This window comes from Doryrhamphus excisus, linkage group LG17 (assembly GCF_037039965.1).
Source record: "Doryrhamphus excisus strain RoL-2023G ecotype Guam linkage group LG17, RoL_Dexc_Guam_v1.1, whole genome shotgun sequence".
NCBI lineage: Eukaryota > Metazoa > Chordata > Actinopteri > Syngnathiformes > Syngnathidae > Doryrhamphus > Doryrhamphus excisus.
Genome location: NC_136373.1, coordinates 23,823 through 44,900, shown reverse-complemented (window position 1 = coordinate 44,900; position 21,078 = coordinate 23,823). Strand labels below are relative to the sequence as shown.

The 21,078-nt window shown below is 43.3% G+C and overlaps 2 protein-coding genes and 1 long non-coding RNA gene across 15 annotated transcripts; 1 reads left to right on the top strand and 2 right to left on the bottom strand.

The window, feature by feature from the left end:
* Window positions 1-245: 245 nt before the first annotated feature.
* LOC131136589 (zinc finger protein 335-like) lies at window positions 246-15,151 on the bottom strand. Of its 12 annotated transcripts, none has more exons than XM_078798172.1 (28): window positions 14,950-15,151; window positions 13,637-13,830; window positions 13,279-13,555; window positions 13,111-13,188; window positions 8,986-10,128; window positions 8,727-8,909; window positions 8,091-8,258; window positions 7,752-8,010; window positions 7,386-7,563; window positions 7,186-7,298; window positions 7,080-7,098; window positions 6,821-6,937; window positions 6,586-6,662; window positions 6,258-6,418; window positions 5,955-6,175; window positions 5,760-5,859; window positions 5,494-5,582; window positions 5,143-5,408; window positions 4,912-5,026; window positions 4,587-4,784; window positions 4,368-4,510; window positions 3,449-3,588; window positions 3,258-3,355; window positions 2,909-2,986; window positions 2,737-2,835; window positions 2,594-2,653; window positions 2,437-2,527; window positions 246-802 (listed from the first exon to the last, which is right to left on the bottom strand). In XM_078798172.1, the coding sequence occupies exons 2-28, from the start codon at window positions 13,826-13,828 to the stop codon at window positions 687-689; spliced, it is 4,779 nt and encodes a 1,592-aa protein (XP_078654298.1). In that variant the 5' UTR covers window positions 13,829-13,830; window positions 14,950-15,151; the 3' UTR covers window positions 246-686. The 12 variants fall into 12 exon arrangements, with proteins under 12 accessions (XP_078654298.1, XP_078654299.1, XP_078654301.1 ...); XM_078798173.1 differs by having other exon boundaries at window positions 246-805; window positions 4,918-5,026; window positions 14,950-15,145; XM_078798175.1 differs by having other exon boundaries at window positions 246-805; window positions 8,091-8,162; window positions 14,950-15,135.
* On the top strand, window positions 14,897-20,319 carry LOC131136579 (uncharacterized). Of its 2 annotated transcripts, XR_013630200.1 has the most exons (6): window positions 14,897-15,131; window positions 16,325-17,533; window positions 17,616-17,767; window positions 18,318-18,459; window positions 19,214-19,392; window positions 19,609-20,319. It is a non-coding gene; the product is annotated as an uncharacterized LOC131136579 (long non-coding RNA). The 2 variants fall into 2 exon arrangements; XR_013630201.1 differs by lacking the exon at window positions 18,318-18,459.
* Window positions 15,507-19,874, bottom strand: mmp9 (matrix metallopeptidase 9). Its single transcript, XM_058083609.2, has 13 exons — window positions 19,589-19,874; window positions 19,160-19,398; window positions 18,906-19,054; window positions 18,348-18,476; window positions 18,097-18,270; window positions 17,820-17,993; window positions 17,575-17,748; window positions 17,344-17,499; window positions 16,720-16,894; window positions 16,502-16,641; window positions 16,272-16,422; window positions 16,058-16,161; window positions 15,507-15,943 (listed from the first exon to the last, which is right to left on the bottom strand). Exons 1-13 carry the CDS (start codon window positions 19,724-19,726, stop codon window positions 15,834-15,836), a joined length of 2,013 nt encoding a protein of 670 aa, XP_057939592.2. The 5' UTR covers window positions 19,727-19,874; the 3' UTR covers window positions 15,507-15,833.
* Window positions 20,320-21,078: the final 759 nt, after the last annotated feature.

Sequence of the window (21,078 nt, the reverse complement as noted above, 5' to 3'; positions counted from 1 at the left end):
TCATAGATTATTGTATCGGCAGCATTAAACTGAGATCAGATTATTATCATACATGTTTTCTAATATTCTCCTGGTCTCCCAAAAATCGACTACTGGCTCCCGATGGACGGGTTGGTGACCCCGATATAAAGCCCATCCATCCAAATCTTCCCAATGTCCTGACTGTATGGCCAAATGCTAATCACTGGCATAAAGCATCTATCATAAAAGTGTCAAACCTACACAATGATAAACACACAAAGGAATCTAAAGAAAGTGTTTTATTTGGTGTTAGCTATTAGCTTATTAAACACTTCAGATTCACCAGAAGACAAATGCAAAATGGTATGTACATATTCATTTTCAATAAGCATAATTTTGCTATTCTCACAAAATGAAAACATTCATAAATGCTCTGTATAATTCCAAATTCAACCTAAATTAATTTTCCCCAGATAACATTGTCTTGCAAATCAAAACAGCTGAGGCACGTAAAGCTGATTTCAGAGATGAGGCTGACTCAAACTGCACTTCAATGAACTGCCGGATGAGGAAAAGAAGAGACAAGTGCAAAAAACGAGCAAACCAGAGTTGCAGTATAGAGACAGTTAATGCATAACTCAAATTGAGGTCATGCTCCTTTTCATAGTGGCTTGTGTTTGCATTATGTTGGCATTATTTCGTAGCCGATTGTGGGCCGCCTTGGATTAGTCAGTGAAAGTAATGACGTCGTAGTGGATGCCCTGCTGCTGGAGCTTCTCCAGCTGCTCAGGTGTTGCTTTCCTGTAGACGGTCTGGGCCTGTGCCATCGCTGCATCTGCTACTGCTGAAACAGAGATTGACACATACTGATTGTATGACACTTTAATTTGTTGAAAAGGTGTTCTAATTGTGTGAATGCTGAAGAACGTACAAAATGTTGGTTATTTTTTATTCCACCCAATTTTTACGATCAACACTACAAGAGTAAGAATAATAAACAATTCCAAAACTTCAAAATTTCTGCAGAAACAAATTCTCTTTGATCTTGAATCAATCAATCAAACTGTATTTGTAGAGCACTTTTCATACACAAAATGTAGCACAATGTGCTTTACATATTACAACAACAAAAAAAGTTTTTACTGAATTTACTAGTTCTATAGTTGCCAACCCATTCCACCTTAAGTTAAGTTAATTAAAATGCTTCAGGCCATCTATGTCTCCTGATATTTCATATTTTGCCCACCAAAAATTCCCCCCAAAATGAATGGAATCCCCAAACACGCTAACCAATTCAAACCATTCTAGCATCAAAACATCCAGCCTAACATTCCAAAAAATGTCCTCTAATTGCACATGTTCCATACAGCATTCCAGTTCAGCTTCAGTTCCTCAGTATCCACACCCAATTTCTACATAATTGTCCTCTCAGTTTATTGCATTTCTCATCTTTTGACTTTATAAGAGCAAGCCATGGTTTATTATTGTTAAAACATCCAGATTTTTGGAATTGGTGACTAATCGCCTGATTGCTAAAAGACCTGCAGACATAAAAAGACAACCATGTAAATGTCTCCGAGTTAGGTCTCCCACTTTGACATCTTTCAGAGCAGGTTAGGTGGCCTCACTTTCCTTTGATCCCAATGTTCCAGCAGCTACAATACGTGAGATGGTAAAGTTGCATCAAAGTTGCAACGTTGCTTATCCAGGATAGTGAACTGCAAGACTTTGTGACACAGAATACCGCAGGACTCTTTGAGAAGTTTGGTATATCAGCAGACTTTATGGATCATGATCCAAAAACATGGACCAGCCGAGATGACTTTCTCAAAAGGAGTGGAAGTCATCAAGAACATTAAAGTGACAAATGACCATGCCAAGCCTGGTGCAAGAGTGCCGGTATTGGTGGCCGATAGTATGGGACATCCAAAAATACCACCCTTTGAGTTCATACGCAGTAAGTCAGGGGTCAGCTCCACTTTTCAATTAGCTTGCCAAAGACTTTATTCGTTCATTATCAACTCCTACACCCACAAAATTAGAAGAGACAGACAGAATACTTTATTGATCCCTTTAGGATTCCCTCAAGGAAATTGACAAGTGGGGTTCAGCAGTCGTCTGGAAGTACGGTACTTAGAGCACATTCGAGTGTGACATATCACAGCGGAGTGGTCGTGCTCGGAAGCGGGCCATTGGTGGAATAAATTATAACAGACTGTTTTGGCGGGAAGCAATTAATCTAACAGCATACAGCTGGAAAAGGTGCAGATTCTGTAAGAAAGAATTTTTTTTAAACTTTCAGGCCTGAAAAGGTGATCGTTTTCACTGGGCGGTCAAGAGACAGCGAATGTGTGATAAATGGTCCACTTGCAGTGTCAAAACAACAGCAGTGGACTGTATCGTAAATGTAAATATAGTAAGTGCAGCAGAGGCCTGTGAACATAATCATGCAAACCATCCAATAAGAGAGCAGACCTGTGACGGCAGAGTGGGCTGCGGCCTCCATATCTTGCTCCTCCGAACTAGCAGGCAGGTACTGGATCTGACTGTCATGGCTTACTGTGATCTGAATGAGAAATGCAAGTTTCAACAGCCGCACTTTCCAATACTTGTTGTGTTTGAGGTGTCTCACGTGTTGCTCTTGCAGAAAGACTCCTTCATGCTCATATTGAACGATGTGCCCATCTGACATCTGAGTGACATTTAGTAGATCCACCATCAACCTCACATTCTTCATGCATCACTCAGCTACGGTAGTAAGTCCAGCATGCTCACCTGTATGTGATTGCTGTCTGCTACTACAACATACTCCTGCGGGATTAAGTGCGGCACTCCATCCTGTGAGATGATATACTGGACCTGAACACAGGTGTTCTAAGTCAGGAATTTAGACAACAAGGATTTAGTGAGGTGGTAGAATTTCAGAAAAGCGTCAAACCTCAGTGACCTGGTTGTCTCCTGTCATAAGGTGCTGGACTGTATGTCCATCTATGGTGGTTATCTGCTGAATGTATGTGCCCTCCTCCTGCCCAATGCAAAGACGGAATGTGTCAAGCAATGTATGTATTTTGTAGCTAAATGCAGTGTTTCCCATAGGTGTCTTCAAATATTCGATGATTTGATTTGGACGAGTCTGAACCTGACTGTCCAATTGTATGAAAATGTCATGTGTTCAAGATTATACAATTCTGACGACACTGGGGAGCCTACAGCTACTCATGTACTCACGGCGAGCTCCCACAAAAAAAGAAAAGCATACAAAACAAATATTCTTGTGGTTAGGGTTAAGTTCCCACCTGGTTTGATAGATACTGATCTTGGGCTACAATTATGTGCTCTTGACTGAGAGCCTGCAGACGGTCTGGACTGATGACCGTCTGATGGGCCTGCAGGGCTGTAACAGACAAAGACGATTACTCCTTGGCTTTACTTTAAATGTGTTGCTTGTTTTCATTTTTTATCATTAAGAAAGACGTAGGTCGCTTACACTGTAATGTAGTCAGAGCCTCGTCATCACTGTTGACTATGATGGTCTGCTGGGATGAGAGGGTGTGGCTCTTACGAGTGGGGTGCTCCTGGTTGTGGAGACGCTCCATGTGAAACTTCAGGTGGCCATTGCGATTGAAGCTGGTTAGAAAAGCATCAGCTATTCAACTCACAGGGTACACATGCATCACAAAAAGAGTACAACATTCTCTACTGCCTTGAAGAGTACAATATATTTTGCTTAAATACAGTGACTGTAATAGAGGTATTGTTTTCATAATATTTTGTAGTTTTCAGTAGATTATATTTAGACCCTTTCTCTCTGTGGCTAAATAACTAACATTTTACCAACAACACCCTTAATGCAGTTCTACATGGCAGCAAAGTACTAATATGAATTCAAGCTTTTGGGGAATTTTGAAATAATTTTTGAAGGAGAGGAGAGTGAATGAAAAAAACCCAGAAATTGGTTTAACAATAGTCTCACACAAATAAGAACAAAAGGCAATACTGAAAGTAGCTAAAGAGACAACTTCAGAATTGATCATTATCCAATTTACATTAAAATATATACGAATGGGTGAAAACTGTCAAAGCAAAATGGAAATATGATCATGCAAATTGGGATAGATAATTAGTGATTTGTGAGAGGTTAGATTTTTTTCTAGTAGACATTTTTGTGATGCAAATGTATGATGCTTTTGAACGCGTATTGTTTTGAGAAGCCAAACTCTTTACTTAAGTGTCCCCAGCAACTAGCTGGAACTACTTTCCTCAGCACCCAAATCCCAGCAGAACTGGGCTCAGGACACCGAGTGGGGAGTGAGTGGCTGTTGGCGAGCTTCACTTTTGTGGGTGTCACACACCTTCATGTCAAAAAATCCCAACTATCCCTTTAAGCTTAAAACCGTTGTTCCTACCTTTGGCCACAAAGCTTGCAAGAAAATGGCTTTTCTTTGGTGTGGGTCAGCAAGTGTCTGCGCAGGTCTTTCTTGTTCTTGGAGGCAAAGCTGCAAATGGAACACTTGTGCGGTCGCAAGTAGGAATGCAGCTCCATGTGAACCTAAAGCAAACAAACGGGCATCATGTAAGATTTGCTTTTTATTTTAGAAAGCTTTATGTTTATTTGTAGAGCTCACCTTGACCTCAGGCCAGGAGTTTGAGGTGAAGTCACAGTCAGGGCACTTGAAGATGTTAGGACCCAAGTGCGCTCTCTTGTGGTTCTCCATGTCAGAACGGCCTTGGAACGACTCCATGCATATGCGACAGCAGAACCGCTTGGTGTTGACACCAAGTGAGCTCATAGCAGGAGGAGAGGTGGGAGCTTCACTGCTCAGCTGAAAGCACATGAAAAAAAAACTTAAAGAGCACATTACATTACACACAGCTATTCAGCAATCTAACATTATTAGATCCGCTGTGGCGACTCCGGAAGGGAAAAAAAGCCGAAAGAAACAAACAAACCTCCACCTGTTGCAAAACTCTTTCAGGCAGTCCAGGAGCAAGGTAGAACTTTTCACTTTTCAGGTTCTGTGCTTCGGAATCCTCTGCAGGCTGAGAGGGGTTGTTCTTCTCTTTACTGCAGGAGGGTAAATTTGACAGTTGATGCTGGCCATATGAAAAAATGCCCTTCGTCCAGTGACTACAAAATTTAGAGATGAATGAAGGGTGCATGAACAGTTAGCACTACCACACCTGCGGTCAGAGCTTTGGACTACTTCTGCCACTTGCTCCACCATATTGAACTCCCCTTCGTCCTCATAGGTTTCTATAGCAATCTGAGCCAGCTCTCCTGTCCCAGAGGTGGTTGCCTCATAGGCCTCCTGCAGAACGCTCTCGCCGCTCTCGGACACATGGACGGTTACAACTTTCTGGGCTTGGCCCGGGACTGTGGGCATTGCACTCCACTCTCCCTCCAAAGCTTTCACCTCTGCACTGCCATCTGACTTCAGCACCGCCACCTAAGTTGACAATCATCAACGGCGTTTGTTGAGCTCTTGTTGAACTCTTTCCAAAATACTTTACTATATGAGCAGTTGCACCAACTTGTAAGGAGTTCCCAACCAATTCCCGAGCGTTGCTCATATTTAACAGCAGGCTCAGGGCATTTTGGGAGGAGAGATCACCGGATTCACCTGGGAAGTGGACGAAGACAATTAAATTCAGTTTGTCTTCAAGGGAGTGTACTACTATTGAATAAAAAAAAAAATCCACCCATCCATTTTCCATACCGCTTAATATATTTAACATTTATTTCTGATTCAATAAAATGCAAGTTCCAAATGAAAATATGTTTTGGAAGTATGTCTAACCTTGTTCATAGATGATGGTGGTATTTCCGAGTGCGTCTTGTGCCACTGAGGCATTTCCCATTCCCTGAATGGTGTGAAGAGTTATGGGATCCACTGAAATCTGACAGGTGACAAAGACAAGAAAAACGTTGTTAATGTTCCCACCATTATCCAGCTAAAAATGTGCATCAATTGTAAATGACAGCATAGACTAACAATATTGGGCAAGGCTTGTGTTCCTTCCTCATGTTGCTTTTTAAGCTCCTCCATTTGCTGGAGGGTGAAAAAAGGCTTGCGTCGTCTCTTGGTCGGCTCCGTGGGGTGAGAGATGCACCACTCTTCAAAAGCTTCCGGATGGCGACACTGTATGTGTAATCTCAGATTCTTCCTGTGCTTTGTGACAAAGTGACACATATCGCAGGAGAAAGGTTTCTCTCCTACGGAGGACACATTTAGAGCACCGTCCAAACAGTTACAAAGTGGATTAATAACAGTTTTAAAAAAACACCACATCCTGACCTGTGTGTTTAATGGCCAGATGGGACACTAAGAACTCTTCTTTGGAAGTGGAGTATTTACAGTAGTCGCATTTGAAGGGTCGGTCGATGGTGTGAGACAGCTGATGGTTCAGCAGCAGCTTCTTGTTGTCACAGGTGTAATCACAAAACTCACACTTGAACCTGAAAATTCACAAACTGGTTTACTCTGCATATTTAACTGAAGGATCAATGCAGATTGTTGCTTGGCAGCTACTGTATCAACAGAGCTTTATTAGAAGTAGAGAATTGTGATAAGAGATGCACTTAAATTAAAACAACAAAGAGAAATACAATTTTGTATTACTGACTTGCTGTCTCCCACAGTCTGAATGTGGGTAAGGAGGTGCATTTTGAATGTATACCGCTTCTTGAAGGATTTGCCACACTGAAAACAAAAAAGAAGAACACTTAGCATTTCTATTCTATTTTGGAGCAAAAAAGGCACCATGACCAAATGACCAGGCACCAAAAAACATTGGTGTACATGCAACATGCTCAAAACCATCATAAAAAGAAATGCGATTTGTTTCCTTGTTCTCAAACCTTATCACACATGTGTGGTTTCTCTGCACTGTGGGTCTTCAAGTGCTGCGTGAGCCTCTTCTGCATGGGGTAGACCTTGTGACACACAGGACACGGGAACTCGGATAGTGTCATGACCTGCAAAATTTTTACAGAATGCAACACATTTGACTAAATAAGTGGTTCAAAGCAGACTGCAGCCATTGTACTTAAGCATGATGGTACATTGTTACTATTTTAATATAAATGTCATCTGGCAATGAAATAAAACTGAACTTACCATTACTTTATTTTTTTTCCTAATAGACGGCAAGATGATAAATGCAGTTAGAATTTGTGAAACCTAGTTGCACATGTTTTCATGTATGGTGGACTTAGGGGCCTACTTGTCTTTGCTGTGAACTGCTGAGTGACGAACAACATCTTTTCTGTAGACACTTGAGTAATCGCACTTCTCACACTTGAAAGGCTTCGTACCTTCATGATTGAACATGTGCTCCTGCAGAACAAACACACGGGACAATGCACAGCTGTACATACCGTATAATCTCAGCAGAGTGTGCAATGAGCTTTTATGAGAAAAGACCTTGAGAGAGGACCAGCGCTTGCAGCGATAGTTGCACTGCAGGCATTTAAAAAGTTCTGGGTCGTTGCCCTCATGGGACTCCACGTGGAAGCGCAGATCGTCTTGAGTGAGGAAGCGAGAGCCGCAAATATAACAACTGTGAGGTCTCAAGAGCGGTTTGAGGGATTTGTAGTACTGACTAAAAGTAAAAGAAAAAACAAAATTGTGAATGCTTATGAATGCTATAAGACAGTATTTGTCAGTTTACTACGTCTACTACTACACTTACTGAACTAGATAAAGATGAGGCATTTGTAGATTAAAACTGGAGTAAAAACCCCAGAAAAACAAAAGCGCTTTAACAAAACACACTAAGGTAACATTTACTTGCGACTGAAATGCTTCTTGTACTTCTTGCGAAGAAAGCACTTGGAGGGCCGACCTCGTTTTCGCTCAAAGAACTCTTCTGGCTGTGAGTTGGACGATGGGTCTTTGTTCTCAGAGTCGGACTGGCTTACTGCTGCCTCTGCTCTGTCCCCATCAGTCACCAGAGCGGGGCCATCATTATCTAAGCCAGATGAGCTTGCCTCATCGGCAGCGCTTGGATCTTCGTTCATTCTTGGCTTCTTTACTAAACTCTCTGCCTCTATGAAAGAGACCAACAGAGATACACAGTGAGAGCTTTCTTGAGCAGGCTGGTTATTGTACCAATCTTTTAAAACTGACCACCTTTGCTGTTGTAGCCTTCTTCCAGAAGGCTGTATTTCCTCGGGCGGCCAATTTTACGTCTAGGACGAGCTTGAGAGGAGGAGGAAATAGGAGGAGTTGTTTTTTTAATACTGGATGGGAACCTTCCTTCGCAGTCTTCTTCACCTGGGTTGTAGTCACTATCCCCTGAGGATTTAATGAGCATAGGTAAATATGGCTCTACAGCGCTATGTGGAGTTTGCATTTTCTCCCCAAGCTTGTATGGTACATGGTCCGGGTACTCCAGCTTCCTCTTGCATCCCAAAGGCATGCCAATTTCCCTGCGGGAATCCCAAGGGGATTAACAAAGTATTCTGTCTGTCTATGTTAGGTCCATTGGAGACTAAATTGTCTGTAGATGTGAATGTAAGTGTGAATGGTTGTTTGTCTACGTATACTATGTGTCCTGTGATTGACTGGTAACCTGTCCAGGGTGGACCCCAGCCTCTTCGTCAAAGCCAGCTAGGATAGGCTTCAGCTTACCCATGACCCAAATGAGGACAAGCGGATAAAAAGTGGATGCATGGCTTTTTGTTCTGTATGTAATGGACAATTCACAATCTAATTAAAATGTGTAAGTGATCATAAATAGGCAAGTGAGGGTTCTTCACGCACCTTCAGAATTATCAAGAGCACCAGCATCAGGAACATCATCGTCCTCCTCCTCTGGCTGAACAGACCTGGATATCGCTGCCTGTGCGGCCTTCCTTTGTCCAGCTTCCTCCTGTTCTGCCTGGCCACGGGCCAGCGCAGCACTTTTGGGAGGTCGTCCACGTTTGCGCTTTGTTTGCAAATCCCCTTAGCAGCAAAAATATACAAGATAAACAGAATAAAGTGACATGACCGTTGATCATAGCTGACCATGCTAACATACTTGTAGGTTTAAAGTGTTTGTCCCTCATGTGGTTAATGAGTGTGTCCTTAGAGGCACTCTTATATGGACACATCTTGCACTTGTACTGCTGCACAATCACAACTTCCATCATCTCCTCCAACTCAGCCAGGTTGGGTGGCCTGTCTGCAGAGCCTTCTGCCACGACTGATGCATCAATTTCCTGGCCCACTTTAGCGTCGTCCTGAGGCTGCTGGGAGCTCCGAGCCTCATCTTGGCTGGCTGGGCAATGTGGGACCACCTCTGGTTCCGGGTTGGAGTTGTAGGTGCCACTGCTGCTAATGTATGGCCCTGGCTGGCTCTCACTACACTCCAGTGCCTCGGGGACCCCCCTTGAATCTGCTGTGTCGACTACATGGTGGTCTGATGAGGAGCTGTCATCAGTATAAAGCGATTCATCAGGGCCATTGCTATTCTCTGTGTAACAGGAACGCTGGGGCTGCTGTTCTGAGTGCTGCGGTTGATCGGGATCCTGGTTCTGCTCATCATCATCATCATCATCATCATCATCCCCATTCCTTGCCTGATACTGAGAACACCCAGGTTGCTCAGAATCTGCAGCTGCAACACACTCGCCACCATATTCAACAGCATACTGCCGGCTTGTCTTGATCCTGTGATCGGCACTGCTGTCGATGTAGGAACGTGAATGATGTGGCTGCACTCCATCATCCACAGTGCACAGATACCCATCACTGCATTCCACAACATAATGCTCCCGGCTGGTGGGGTTCGAATCAGCCCTGCTGCATTCCACATATCCGGGCAGGTCATGGTCACTGTTCTCTCCACTGTAGTCAGGGAAGCCTGACTGGGAGCGCGTCTGGTCAGGTTCTTCGCCTGAACACTCCACGTAAGATGATGTTGACTCCCCAGTTTGGTCTGGACCATCTGCACTGCAGTCCATATACTGAGAGGGGTGAGAGTGTTGGGGCTGATCAGGCTGATTGCTGCTGTCTTCTGGGTAACCAGAGTGTCCAGGCTGATCGTCTGGTTGGTCTGGCTCCAAGTTACACTGCAGGTGTCCCTGGTCCAGACAGGTGGATGTGGGACCCTCAGCAGGTGCTTCTACGGCAATGCGATTAGACAGAGCTGAGGATGACATATGGGCTCCCACAGGAGCACCTAAAGCATAGACAGACATGTTGACTGATTGTACACATTTAAACACATAAATTAATTGTTCATCAGTGAAAAAATGCTGCTGGAAATGAAACCTTTATTTATATGTATGTAAAACGGGCACTCAGAACTAGCAGAGTGATACTAGTGATACTGTTGTAGACCACCACAACATAATCCTCTAGACATCTTCTGGATTTTCAAAAGCAATTTGAAATACAACTAGAAAATTCCCGCGGAAATTTTGATGGACTGGCCACCTGTGCTGTGAACCTCAGGCCCGCCGTAGCACCTAGCAAGAAAGCCTCAAGTACGGAAAAGGTTGATGCAGTCCCATAGTGTCCCCACATCATGCCAAGTGTGTATTTGCCTTTAAACTTGAGTAAATTAGCTAAAATGCTAACATGATAACATGATAACGGCTACCGTGCTAACACGTAGCAAAACAGCCTCAGGTCCTGAAAAGTTTGGGGCAGTCCTACAGTGTCCCCACATCATGCCATGTGTGTATTTTCCTTTAGACATGAGTAAATTAGGTAAAATGCTAACAGTCATCATGCTAGCACCTAGCAAGAGGGTCTTAAGTTTAGAAAGTACCAAGGTTGTCCTATAACCTCCCCACAACATGCCATGTGTGTATTATCCTTTAGACATGAGTAAATTAGCTTAAATGCTAACATGCTAACGGGTACCATGCTAGCACCTAGCAAGAGTGCCTCAACTTTAGAAAGTGCCAAGGTTGTCCTATAACCTCCCCGCAACATGCCATGTGTGTATTATCCTTTAGACATGAGTAAATTAGCTTAAATGCTAACATGCTAACGGGTTCCATGCTAGCACCTAGCAAGAGAGCCTCAACTTTAGAAAGTGCCAAGGTTGTCCTATAACCTCCCTGCATCATGCCATGGGTGTATTTGCCTTTAAACGTGAGTAAATTAGCTTAAATGCTAACATGCTAACAGTCGTCATGCTAGCACCTAGCAAGAGAGCCTCAAGTTTGGAAAGTGCCAAGGATGTCCTATAACCTCCCTACATCATGCCATGTGTGTATTTGCCTTTAGACATAAGTAAATTAGCTTAAATGCTAACATGCTAACGGTTACCATGCTAGCACCTAGCAAGAGGGCCTCAAGTTTAGAAAGTGCCAAGGATGTCCTATAACCTCCCTACATCATGCCATGTGTGTATTTGCCTTGAAATCTGAGTAAATTAGCTTAAATGCTAACATGCTAACAGTCATCATGCTAGCACCTAGCAAGAGAGCCTCAAGTTTAGAAAGTGCCAAGGTTGTCCTATAACCTCCCTACATCATGCCATGTGTGTATTTGCCTTTAGACATGAGTAAATTAGCTTAAATGCTAACATGCTAACGGCTACCATGCTAGCACCTAGCAAGAGGGCCGAGCAACATAGCATCAAGTCTTGAAAGTTGCCAGGCACTGCTGTGGTGTCTGTACATGTCATGTGATGTTTTCCAATTGAAAGCAGCACTTGCATTGCCATGGAGGACTAAAGAGCAGAGAGTGCCTGACATGCGGGTCGATACTGAACTATCGATTCCTGACATGATGATAACACAGCTCATTGCTGTATCATGGATTCTATAAAAATGTTGATATTTTGATACTTTGGTCTTTGAGGTGCCTGGAGTCACTGTGCTTAATTAGAAAAATCTAACTTTTAAAATCTACATAATAAATGAGCTGTATGGTATCAGCTGGGAAGGGAATCATTGTAATCCACATGTCAAGAGAAGGGGGTTTTTGAAGGGAGGGGCTGTGAGGAGGAGGAGGAGGTGGTGGCCATGGCAGTGAATGAGCACAGAGGGCTGAATCGCTCATGTCGAACAGAAGCTTCTTACGGCCAAACGATTCGAGATATGGACACCACGAGACGACCGTGAGCGGCCCGAGGGTCGGGGCTTTGCATAGATCTGCTCGTTTTGCATATCGGTTGAGAAATGACCGCAGGATGACGAGTTGAAAACACAGAAAATTAAAGATTTGGAGAAAGAAAAGACGGCGTCTTTAACATGGGAGTGAATGGGAGACATGCCGGCGCTCTTCTCGCTTCTGAGGGCCCAGAAGGCAATCCGTACATCTCTCAGACATAAGAGTGACATTTTTGGAAAGGGGACAAGATTTCCTACGTTTTCACCAAATTAAATCGAGCTGGCTAAAACGGCGTGGCCAGGAAGAGGAGTTGTTTGCAAAGCCAAAAAGTTTTCTTTTCGTCTCCCCTGCCACAGTGGAGTCAGAGTGGGAGACGCTGGCGAAGCGCACACCTCCTTCTGACGAAGATAGAGCGAAAACTAAACATCCTACGATAAAACTAATTAGCCACAGAGAGAGTAGAGAAGTTTATCTCAAAAATGAGCCGTTAATCACGTTTCTACGTGGCAGTATGGCTGAGCTACAAGGCTGTGAAAAATGTGTAGATTCTCGTTTTTTTCTCTGCCTTGTGCTGTTCTAAAAATAGAAAGGGTATGCCTAATCTAGTGGCCCATTTTTTAACGTTTCGGTTAATAGCGTCGCCATGGTTACACAAAATGTTCCAAAAACTAAATACCGCTGTAGTCCCGAGCGCCACGATTCCGGCGGTGTAACATGTGTGGGGGTCCTTCTTGCGGTTTTGGCCGCATTACGCGCGCAAAAAAGGGAAGATTAAGATATACGGAATAATAATAACTAAACAGCAATAACAATATGGGCTGGCTCAGTAGCCAGCCCATAGACTGCTACTGCAAGTAGCAGTCTATGGGCTGGCTACTGGGCCAGTCCATAATGATACAGGGTTACAAGATTGGTCCCAATTGAACATGTGACAATAACAATTTTTATTTCGCCCATGTCAACCTGTAGTGTTAAATATATGTAAATATTCCAAATCAAAATGAATGCTTTGTTCTGTTATCAAAAATATATTTAGTGAAGGAATGACATGTATATGGTTGGATACAATGAATGAATTAGCATTAAAACGTACCATCATCTGGGCCTTGTAGTATGAAATATTGGGTCGGTTCTGCATCCCTATCTTCTGCACTTGTCACTGCAATGCAACCTTTTGGAAAAGTAGCAGACAAGCAGTTTTGTTTCTTAGCAATCAAAAGCAAGGCTGCTCTTTCTGTGACATAATAGGATGGAGCAATACCATTCATGATGTCAGGCCCTATGGTGGACTCAATGATCTTGTCTATGGCAGAGCCCAGGTCTGATGAGGTAGAGGCAGTCGAGTCAGAAACCATCATAGCACCGTCCGACACAGCACTGGAGTGGACAACCACTTGGGCTGACTCTGACACTAGAACTGATTGAGTCACTGTGGACACACTGGACACACTGGTGGACTGGGCCACCGACGACGAGTCTGGGAGGTTAACTGATGACACTCTGACATCTGTACTAGAGCTGGTCTCTGGGATGAAGACCTTGAGATGCAATAATGACAATAGTCATGAGACAGCATGAGCTTCCTCTAACATTTGTTGATATCATTAGACTTATCTTACCACAAGTCCCTCTGAGCTCTGTCCCACGTGGCAGTCTGACTCTGGTGCTTGTGCATGAGTAGAGGCAGCATCACTGCTGTCTGCAGACATAACCTCAGATGACTCCATGCCCATGCCGCTTTCAGACGGCTCCTCCATCCCTGAGGTGCCTGCATCACTGCTGCTTTCCACCTCATTCTCCTCTGGATCCATGACTGGCCACAGCAAAAAGGAAAGGAAACAAAATAAATCAGAAGCTCTGCATAATTGAAGTCATAGCATCTTCAAGCATGCCTTTGAATTACAGCATTGTGTTAAACGACAGGGAAAGAGGGCAAAACGTGAGTACCAGCATTCTGGGAGATTTCATGTTAATCATCTTGTTCTTATATTGAGCATTAGGGGAAACAAATGTTTTATTTCAACAATGTTTGGATAAAACATGTATCGTGTATACAAAACAACACATATACTTGCACAATCTAATGAGTCACTACATTAGTTGTATTAAAATGTACGCCTTTTTGAAGATAGTAATGATATCAGAATGATATCAGCCCTGCAAATCTACCACATTTTTCATTGCCATTATATTTGTCCAAACAAATGTACCTTTAGTTGTACCAGGCATTAAAATGTAAAGGAAACTAACCGAAGAAACGAGGGTGCTGTAATATTGTTTCCATTAAAAATAATAAATATATATACTACGACTACACTCTCCACATTCATCGATTATTCTTGTTTAAATTATATCGCTCATTTTATGTCAGTGATGTTGTGAGTTCAACGTACATCAGTAGTAACCTAACGATAGCCTACTAGACACATCTGTGTGCAGCTTTAATGTCGGTCGACACAGGACAGGCAAGGTACCACTAAAGCGCTAACAGCGACGGGACGTTAAAGACACTTAAAGTTGTCAACATGGCTCGCCTCTGCTTTTATTTGGCAACATTTGTGGACAGTGACAGCCATTGTTGTCGGCTGTGTTAAATAAACAAGCTACAATATTAATTTGTAATCATATACGTCAGGTTGGGAGCTTTCATAGTTGATATCATTAACAGAACTAAACCAAGTAACAATTATGTAGCCACGCGTTTCAAATCAACGTGTATGTTAGCATGTAGTATCTTGGGGCCTAGCTGCCCTTGATCCTGCCTGTGAAGCGTCGCCATTTTGCAACAGGCGGGCCTCTTTTACATCAGGCATTCTCAAAGCTCTACTGGGGACCTCGAGGGCCTCCGGTTGCGCCGGACCGCCCTAACGATGTCCCTGAAGAAAATAAAACATCTCAACCACATTGCGAGTGTCCATTATTTTTCTCTTACCTTGTATTTCCTCGGAGAACCGTATGCGTTAGCGTCGATCAGCTAAATAGCGCTGGCATTGGTCGGAGATATTTGTAGCTTCATTCTCGTCGGGCGCCATGAGAATCTCCTCACTTCCTGTTCGCATGACCGGGTCTTATTTATTGTGTTTGTTTGAACTGGGGAGAATCGTCGACACTAACGTATGCTTTTAAATTTGGTTATTTTCTGATTGTTTTTCATATAACCGTTTGAATAATTTGTGACCAGTATTTTGTCGTGATACATGGAATAACCGAATGGACTATTGTCTTTAGTGGAGGGCGAATCACGCATGTTTGTGCGGAGGAATATATACAGGCGCTATCCTTCAAGTCAGCATAAGTCTGAGGTCTAATTTTAGAAACAAATATATCTATTTAAAGTTTTCAAACTGCCGTTTATACGACCTACCTACGTTTGCTTACACATTTATTACCTTCTCGTTGCGGTTGGTGGGTAATACGATGTTGTGATTCTTTACGGTTGTGGATAAATACTGGCGACCATAAAGTGAAAAGACAATCGACAGAGCTCTGTGGCTGAATGTTTATTGCATGTAAAGTATACATATAGATTGTAAAAACACAACAGATACCAAAACGATGAAATGCTGTTTACAAGTCTGCACCAGTCAGATAATTAATGTATAAATTATTCCGAAACTTTGGAATTTGATCCAGATGTTTGTTTGTTTTTTAGCATTATTAACATGCTATAAAGGCAATGTGTGTATCACATCAACAATGCCCTATCAACAATACAATTTCTCATCAGGCATAAATGCTGATTTACACACTCCCTTATTCCCGCACAGGCAGGACATACGTTTGTCAACATATCAACAGAATAGTCCTCACAAGGATTCAAGAATCGGAACACTTGAGGAGGTCGTATTTGACATAACCAACACGATCCACCTGCTTGCCGGACGTCATGCGCCAGTAGAAACGGTCCCAGTAGAAATAGATGTACCCTAATGCAGAAATACACAACAGTTACAGTATATAGAGTTGCTGTGTACCACAAACATTTAGGGAATTTGTCAAGTCTCTGCTAATATACAACTGTAACAGACAATAGCATTTACCCTTGAACTGGAACACATCATGGGGGTCATTGGGAACACCACCAAAAGCAGTGTGCGTATATCGGGGGTAGCCCCTTTCAACATACTGGGTCTTCACATCAAACCTGTAGACAAAAATAATGGAATCCAATATTAAGATTGAGTAACCCTGACTTCTTCTTCTTCTCTGACTTCTAATTTGTTTGATACAACTTATGAATTTATTTGAACTCACCTCCAGTATTTCTCCCCACTGAAAAGCAGGACTTTGCTTTTCCCTCTCTGCAGTGCTCCCTCCACCTTCTCCAGGATGTTGGGGAGGCCGAGCTTCTCTATGCTGCGGGGGCCCAGAACATTCTGTCCTGAATAAACCCAGAATTGGCGCCCTGGAAGGACACCCTACCGCTTGTTAAGTTGTCACTATGGATTTGCATGTGCCTTGTACAATGCATGAAGCTCACTTACCAGAGAAGAAGTACAATTTCTTGGTGAGAATGTCTTCGAAGGCAGCATCAATGACTGCTGGCAGTGCTGGCCAATGCTCAGAAATTCTGAACGCACCTTTGACCTCCCCGTTATCGCTGGTGGATTTCTTCCAGTAATACCTAATGACAGAACATCACTATATTTGACTTCCTTGTTTCTTGTCTTATCAGTCTTTAATCAGTCAGTTTTTCTCTTACCCGCCACTAAAGAAGTATAGATTGTTACTGATAACAGTGATGGTGTCAAATTTGTTAACTTTGCAGGCATCATTGGTTGGATCCACAGGTTTTAGGGTGGTAGTGGGTTCATGTTCAAATGGTGTTGTGGTAGGTGTGTCAGTAGGAGGTATCGGGTCTGGGCCTTCTCTGCGTCCTGAACAAAGTATTTATATTTAGATCTTTGGAGATAATACAGGATTCATTCATTCATTCATTCATTTTCTACCGCTTATCCTCACGTGGGGGGATGATGGGGGCGCTGGAGCCTATCCCAGCTCTCTTTGGGCGAGAGGTGGGTTACACCCTAGACTGGTCGCCAGCCAATCCCAGGCACATATAGACAACCATTCCCACCCCACTCACATTCATACCCATGGACAATTTGTAGTCGTCAATTAACCTAGCATGCATGTTTTTGGAATGTGGGAAAAAGCCGGAGTCCCTGGAGAAAACCCACGCATGCACGGGGAGAACATGCAAACTCCACAAGGGATTTGAACTCCGGTCTCCTAGCTGTGTGGCCTGTGTGCTATCCACTCATCCGTCGTGCTAATGCAGAATTGTGTGTGATAAAGGTTTTTGAAGGATTTTTTTGCGTCATACCATATAGATACTGAATGCCTGCAATATCGTCTCTATGCAGGGAGAAGTTCTCCATATAGCTGTACATGGGATACATCAGTGCATCTCGAATATTGGAGTGATCCAGACCGAGGGCGTGTCCAAACTCATGCGCGGCCACCAAGAAGAGGCTATAACCTGCATCACAATCAGATCATTAATGAATAAGCAGGTGAAATAACTTAACACTTTGATTTGTCTTTTAATTCTCACCGTCATCACGACAGAAGCCCCATTTGTTGTCCTCATCATAGCTGCTGGTGGTAGCACACCACAGTTTGCCATCATTGCGACCCTCACTAGTGCACGAATCGTACTGCTGACCCAGGAAAGTGAATGGGAAGTGGCACGGCTCTCCTTCAGAATTTCCACCAGATACAGCAGTGTCTGATCAGACAAAGACATGGTAAGAAAATAGAATCTCATCGAATGCATGCATAATTTTTCCTCTTACTTACCTCTACTGGGACAGAGTCCATATTTCTTGTCCTTATCAAAGTTGTCTGTGGTGGAACACCAGCGATATCCATCATTGCGGCCTTCTGTGGTACAACTGTTGTACTCCGTCCCCAGGAACACAAATGGGAAGACACACGGGGCTGCATTGGCATTTCCACCAAAAGTGTATAGCACTGTCAGGTAGAGAATTAAGGTTCAGTGATTTGGGATACCGCCCCTTTGTATTACTGACCTTTCACCCAGGATTTCCTGAAGAGAACATTTTGTCACACTTACGTTCACTTGGACAGAAGCCGTATTTTCCGTCCCTGTTGAAATCAGCAGTGGTGGCGCACCATGGAAGGTTATCTGAGCGGCCATCGGTGGTACATGCTGTGTATGATTTGCCCTCAAAAGTGAAGGGGAAATGGCAAATGGCACCCTCTGAATTCCCAAAATGAGTCTTCACAACTGTTTATGACAGGAGAAGTTAAAGCAGGCCTTGCTGCAATTCACAGAGATGAGCAGCAGAGGGAGACAAACGCTACCTGGTCCTTTTCCCAGCGTCCAGTTTTCGTCATCATCAAAGTGGGCATCCCCTTGGAGTCCCTCACCGGGTGGATATGCATGGGCCAAAAGACCATCCTTTCCATCAAACGGGTATGGGTCTCCATGGTCTGAAAAATACCATCAAGCAGTGTAGATGACACAAATATAAAGGGAATGTCATTATGGCCGCACGGTGGATGAGTGCTCAGAATGTAGGCCACACAGTCAGGAGATTGGGAAGACCTGGCTTTGATTCTCCACTTGGGCATCTCTGTGTGGAGTTTGCATGTTCTCCCCGTGCGTGTGTTTTCTCCGGTTACGCCGGTGTCCTTCCACATTCTAAAAACTTGCATGTTAGCTTCATTTGTGACTCTAAATTGTCCATAGGTATGAATGTGAGTGTGAATGGTTGTTAGCCCCAAAGTCAGCTGGGATAGGCTCCAGCCTAGCCCCACTACCCTACTGAGTATAAGCGCCATAGAAAATGGATGGATGGAATGTCATTATGACATTAGTGTGATGAAAAATAGACTAGACGACATTCTGAAAACACATACCGCCTTTTCCAAAGGATATCATGATATCCGCCGTCCCTTCAAAGAGGCGGGTAAACGTCAAAGGCGTCACATCACTCCACACCTTCAAAGCTCTGGCAAAAGCATCGTCAGTCAGAGAGCTGTCCAAGTCTGGAGAGTAGTTGACAATCCTGTGGAGGAGAGCACCATAGCATAGCACAGCCATAGCCATAGCCTTGTTAAATATTTTGTTTCTCTGACAAATACGGCTTATGCACACAGTAATCTTTACTCGCCTGTATGTGACATCATTATGTTGCCATTTAAGGTCTCCCTCGAATGTTTTATAGTTGGCCACATCAGGCACCCCACAGCGAGGCCGCTTCATTATCTCCAAAGTTGCTGAATCCAGCTCACCCGTCTCCTCCAGACCCATCTGTTTCTGCATCTTCTTCAGAGCCTTGGAGGTGGACACCATAGACTGGAAACCGCTGCGTTGCAAGATCTCCATGTAGCCAAACTTCTTCAGGTAACTCTACACATCAGAAATAACTTTAGGTTGAAGACAATCAGTCGTCTCTTTACAACATTTAGTTTGGACAGAAAGTAAATCCACACCCCCACTCTAATCAAGCACACAATCTTTCTTTTTTGACACCAGGTAATTACCTCTCTGGGCAGCTATGACACTATTGAGATGAAAGTACACCATCTGTTCTACTCACTTCTGCCAACTGTATATCAGTCAGGTTTTTGATGATGTCTCCTGGAAATGTGACATGGACTGACTTCAGGGGAAGACTCCATCCATCCTGTGTGCTCAGCCCCCAAAGCAGACACACAAACAAAGCACAGGATCTCATTATGGAGCCTGCCTGTTAGCAAACAGGATAAAAAAAGTAATCACCCAGTGAAAAAGTTTTGTAAAAGTGGAATCCGTCTTTGTTTTGAGCGGTGTCTCTTGTTGTCTTCTTGCAATATGTGTCTTTGCTAAGCATTGTGGACCTTTTTATGCAACTTGATGTCTTAGTCACTTAACCTCATCCCCGCCCTCTACCAACCTCAACCCTCCCACTCTCATCACAACAAGTAGTATCCGTTTATTGGATTCAGGGGGTTTCCAAAATATCCCCAGTTTGACCCAACAACAAATGAGTGGTCTAAATAAAATATGTGAGTGCATATGTAAATGTGGAAAATGATTGGCTGCATTCATGTAAGTTGTGCATACTACCTATGCCATGTGTTTTTGTATACAGAAGTGTATAAGAGTAAGTGTGTAAGTGTGTAAGAGAAGTGTACAGTTGACATTGTCTGAACAATATGTAAACATAACTTGTTAGTAATGCAAATAAATAAAAAGATATCCGGTTTCCTCCCACATTCCAAAGACAGGTTAATTGGCGACTCCAAATAGTCGATAGGTGTGAATGTGAGTGTGAATGGTTGTTTGTCTGTATGTGCCCTGTCCAGGGTGTACGCCGCCTCTCGCCCGAAGACAACTGAGATATGCTCCAGGAAGAATGGTTGGATGGATGGATAAACATTATAAGAGCGGCGATTTCGCCCACTGCAGAGTGCATACAAAGACATCAGGTTTGTGCCGCCAACTTAATAGGAGTTGATACGGTGATACGGTTGATATGGTGATTTATCTATTTAAAATGTCTGCTTTTAACATACATCCAGAATCGGATCCGGAAGCAGAGACTGTACAGTCCGAAGTTTCTCAAGAAAAGAGGTTACGTCTCTCAATGGTAAGTAGCATAAGCATTTTAACGTTTTACATCATAAATAATGTGTTTTGCGGGACTACCAGTGTGTAAAAAACCCGGGTAGAGCTATTAGCAACCCCGCTTCCTCTATGCTATAATGCTACACAGACAAGCGCTTTTGCTCCATGACTTCCAGTAAATCAAGACAGGACACGGATAAACCGTTACTTACTGCTGGCCCTTCTGACTCTCCCACACCACCAAGCAACATTGGAAAGGCGTAGGGCTTCAGCAAGTTAGTGGGCCAGTCCAGCTGCATAGTGGCCCATATTTATACTGTTATTTTTTATACTGTTTATTCTGTATATTTTATATTTTCATTTTTAACAGACGTGTCTGCACCTACTTCACCAAAACAAATTCCTAGTATGTGTTTGATCATACCTGGCAATAAACAATTTCTGATTCTGATTCTGTTCACTAAACAGTCCAGTGGGAAA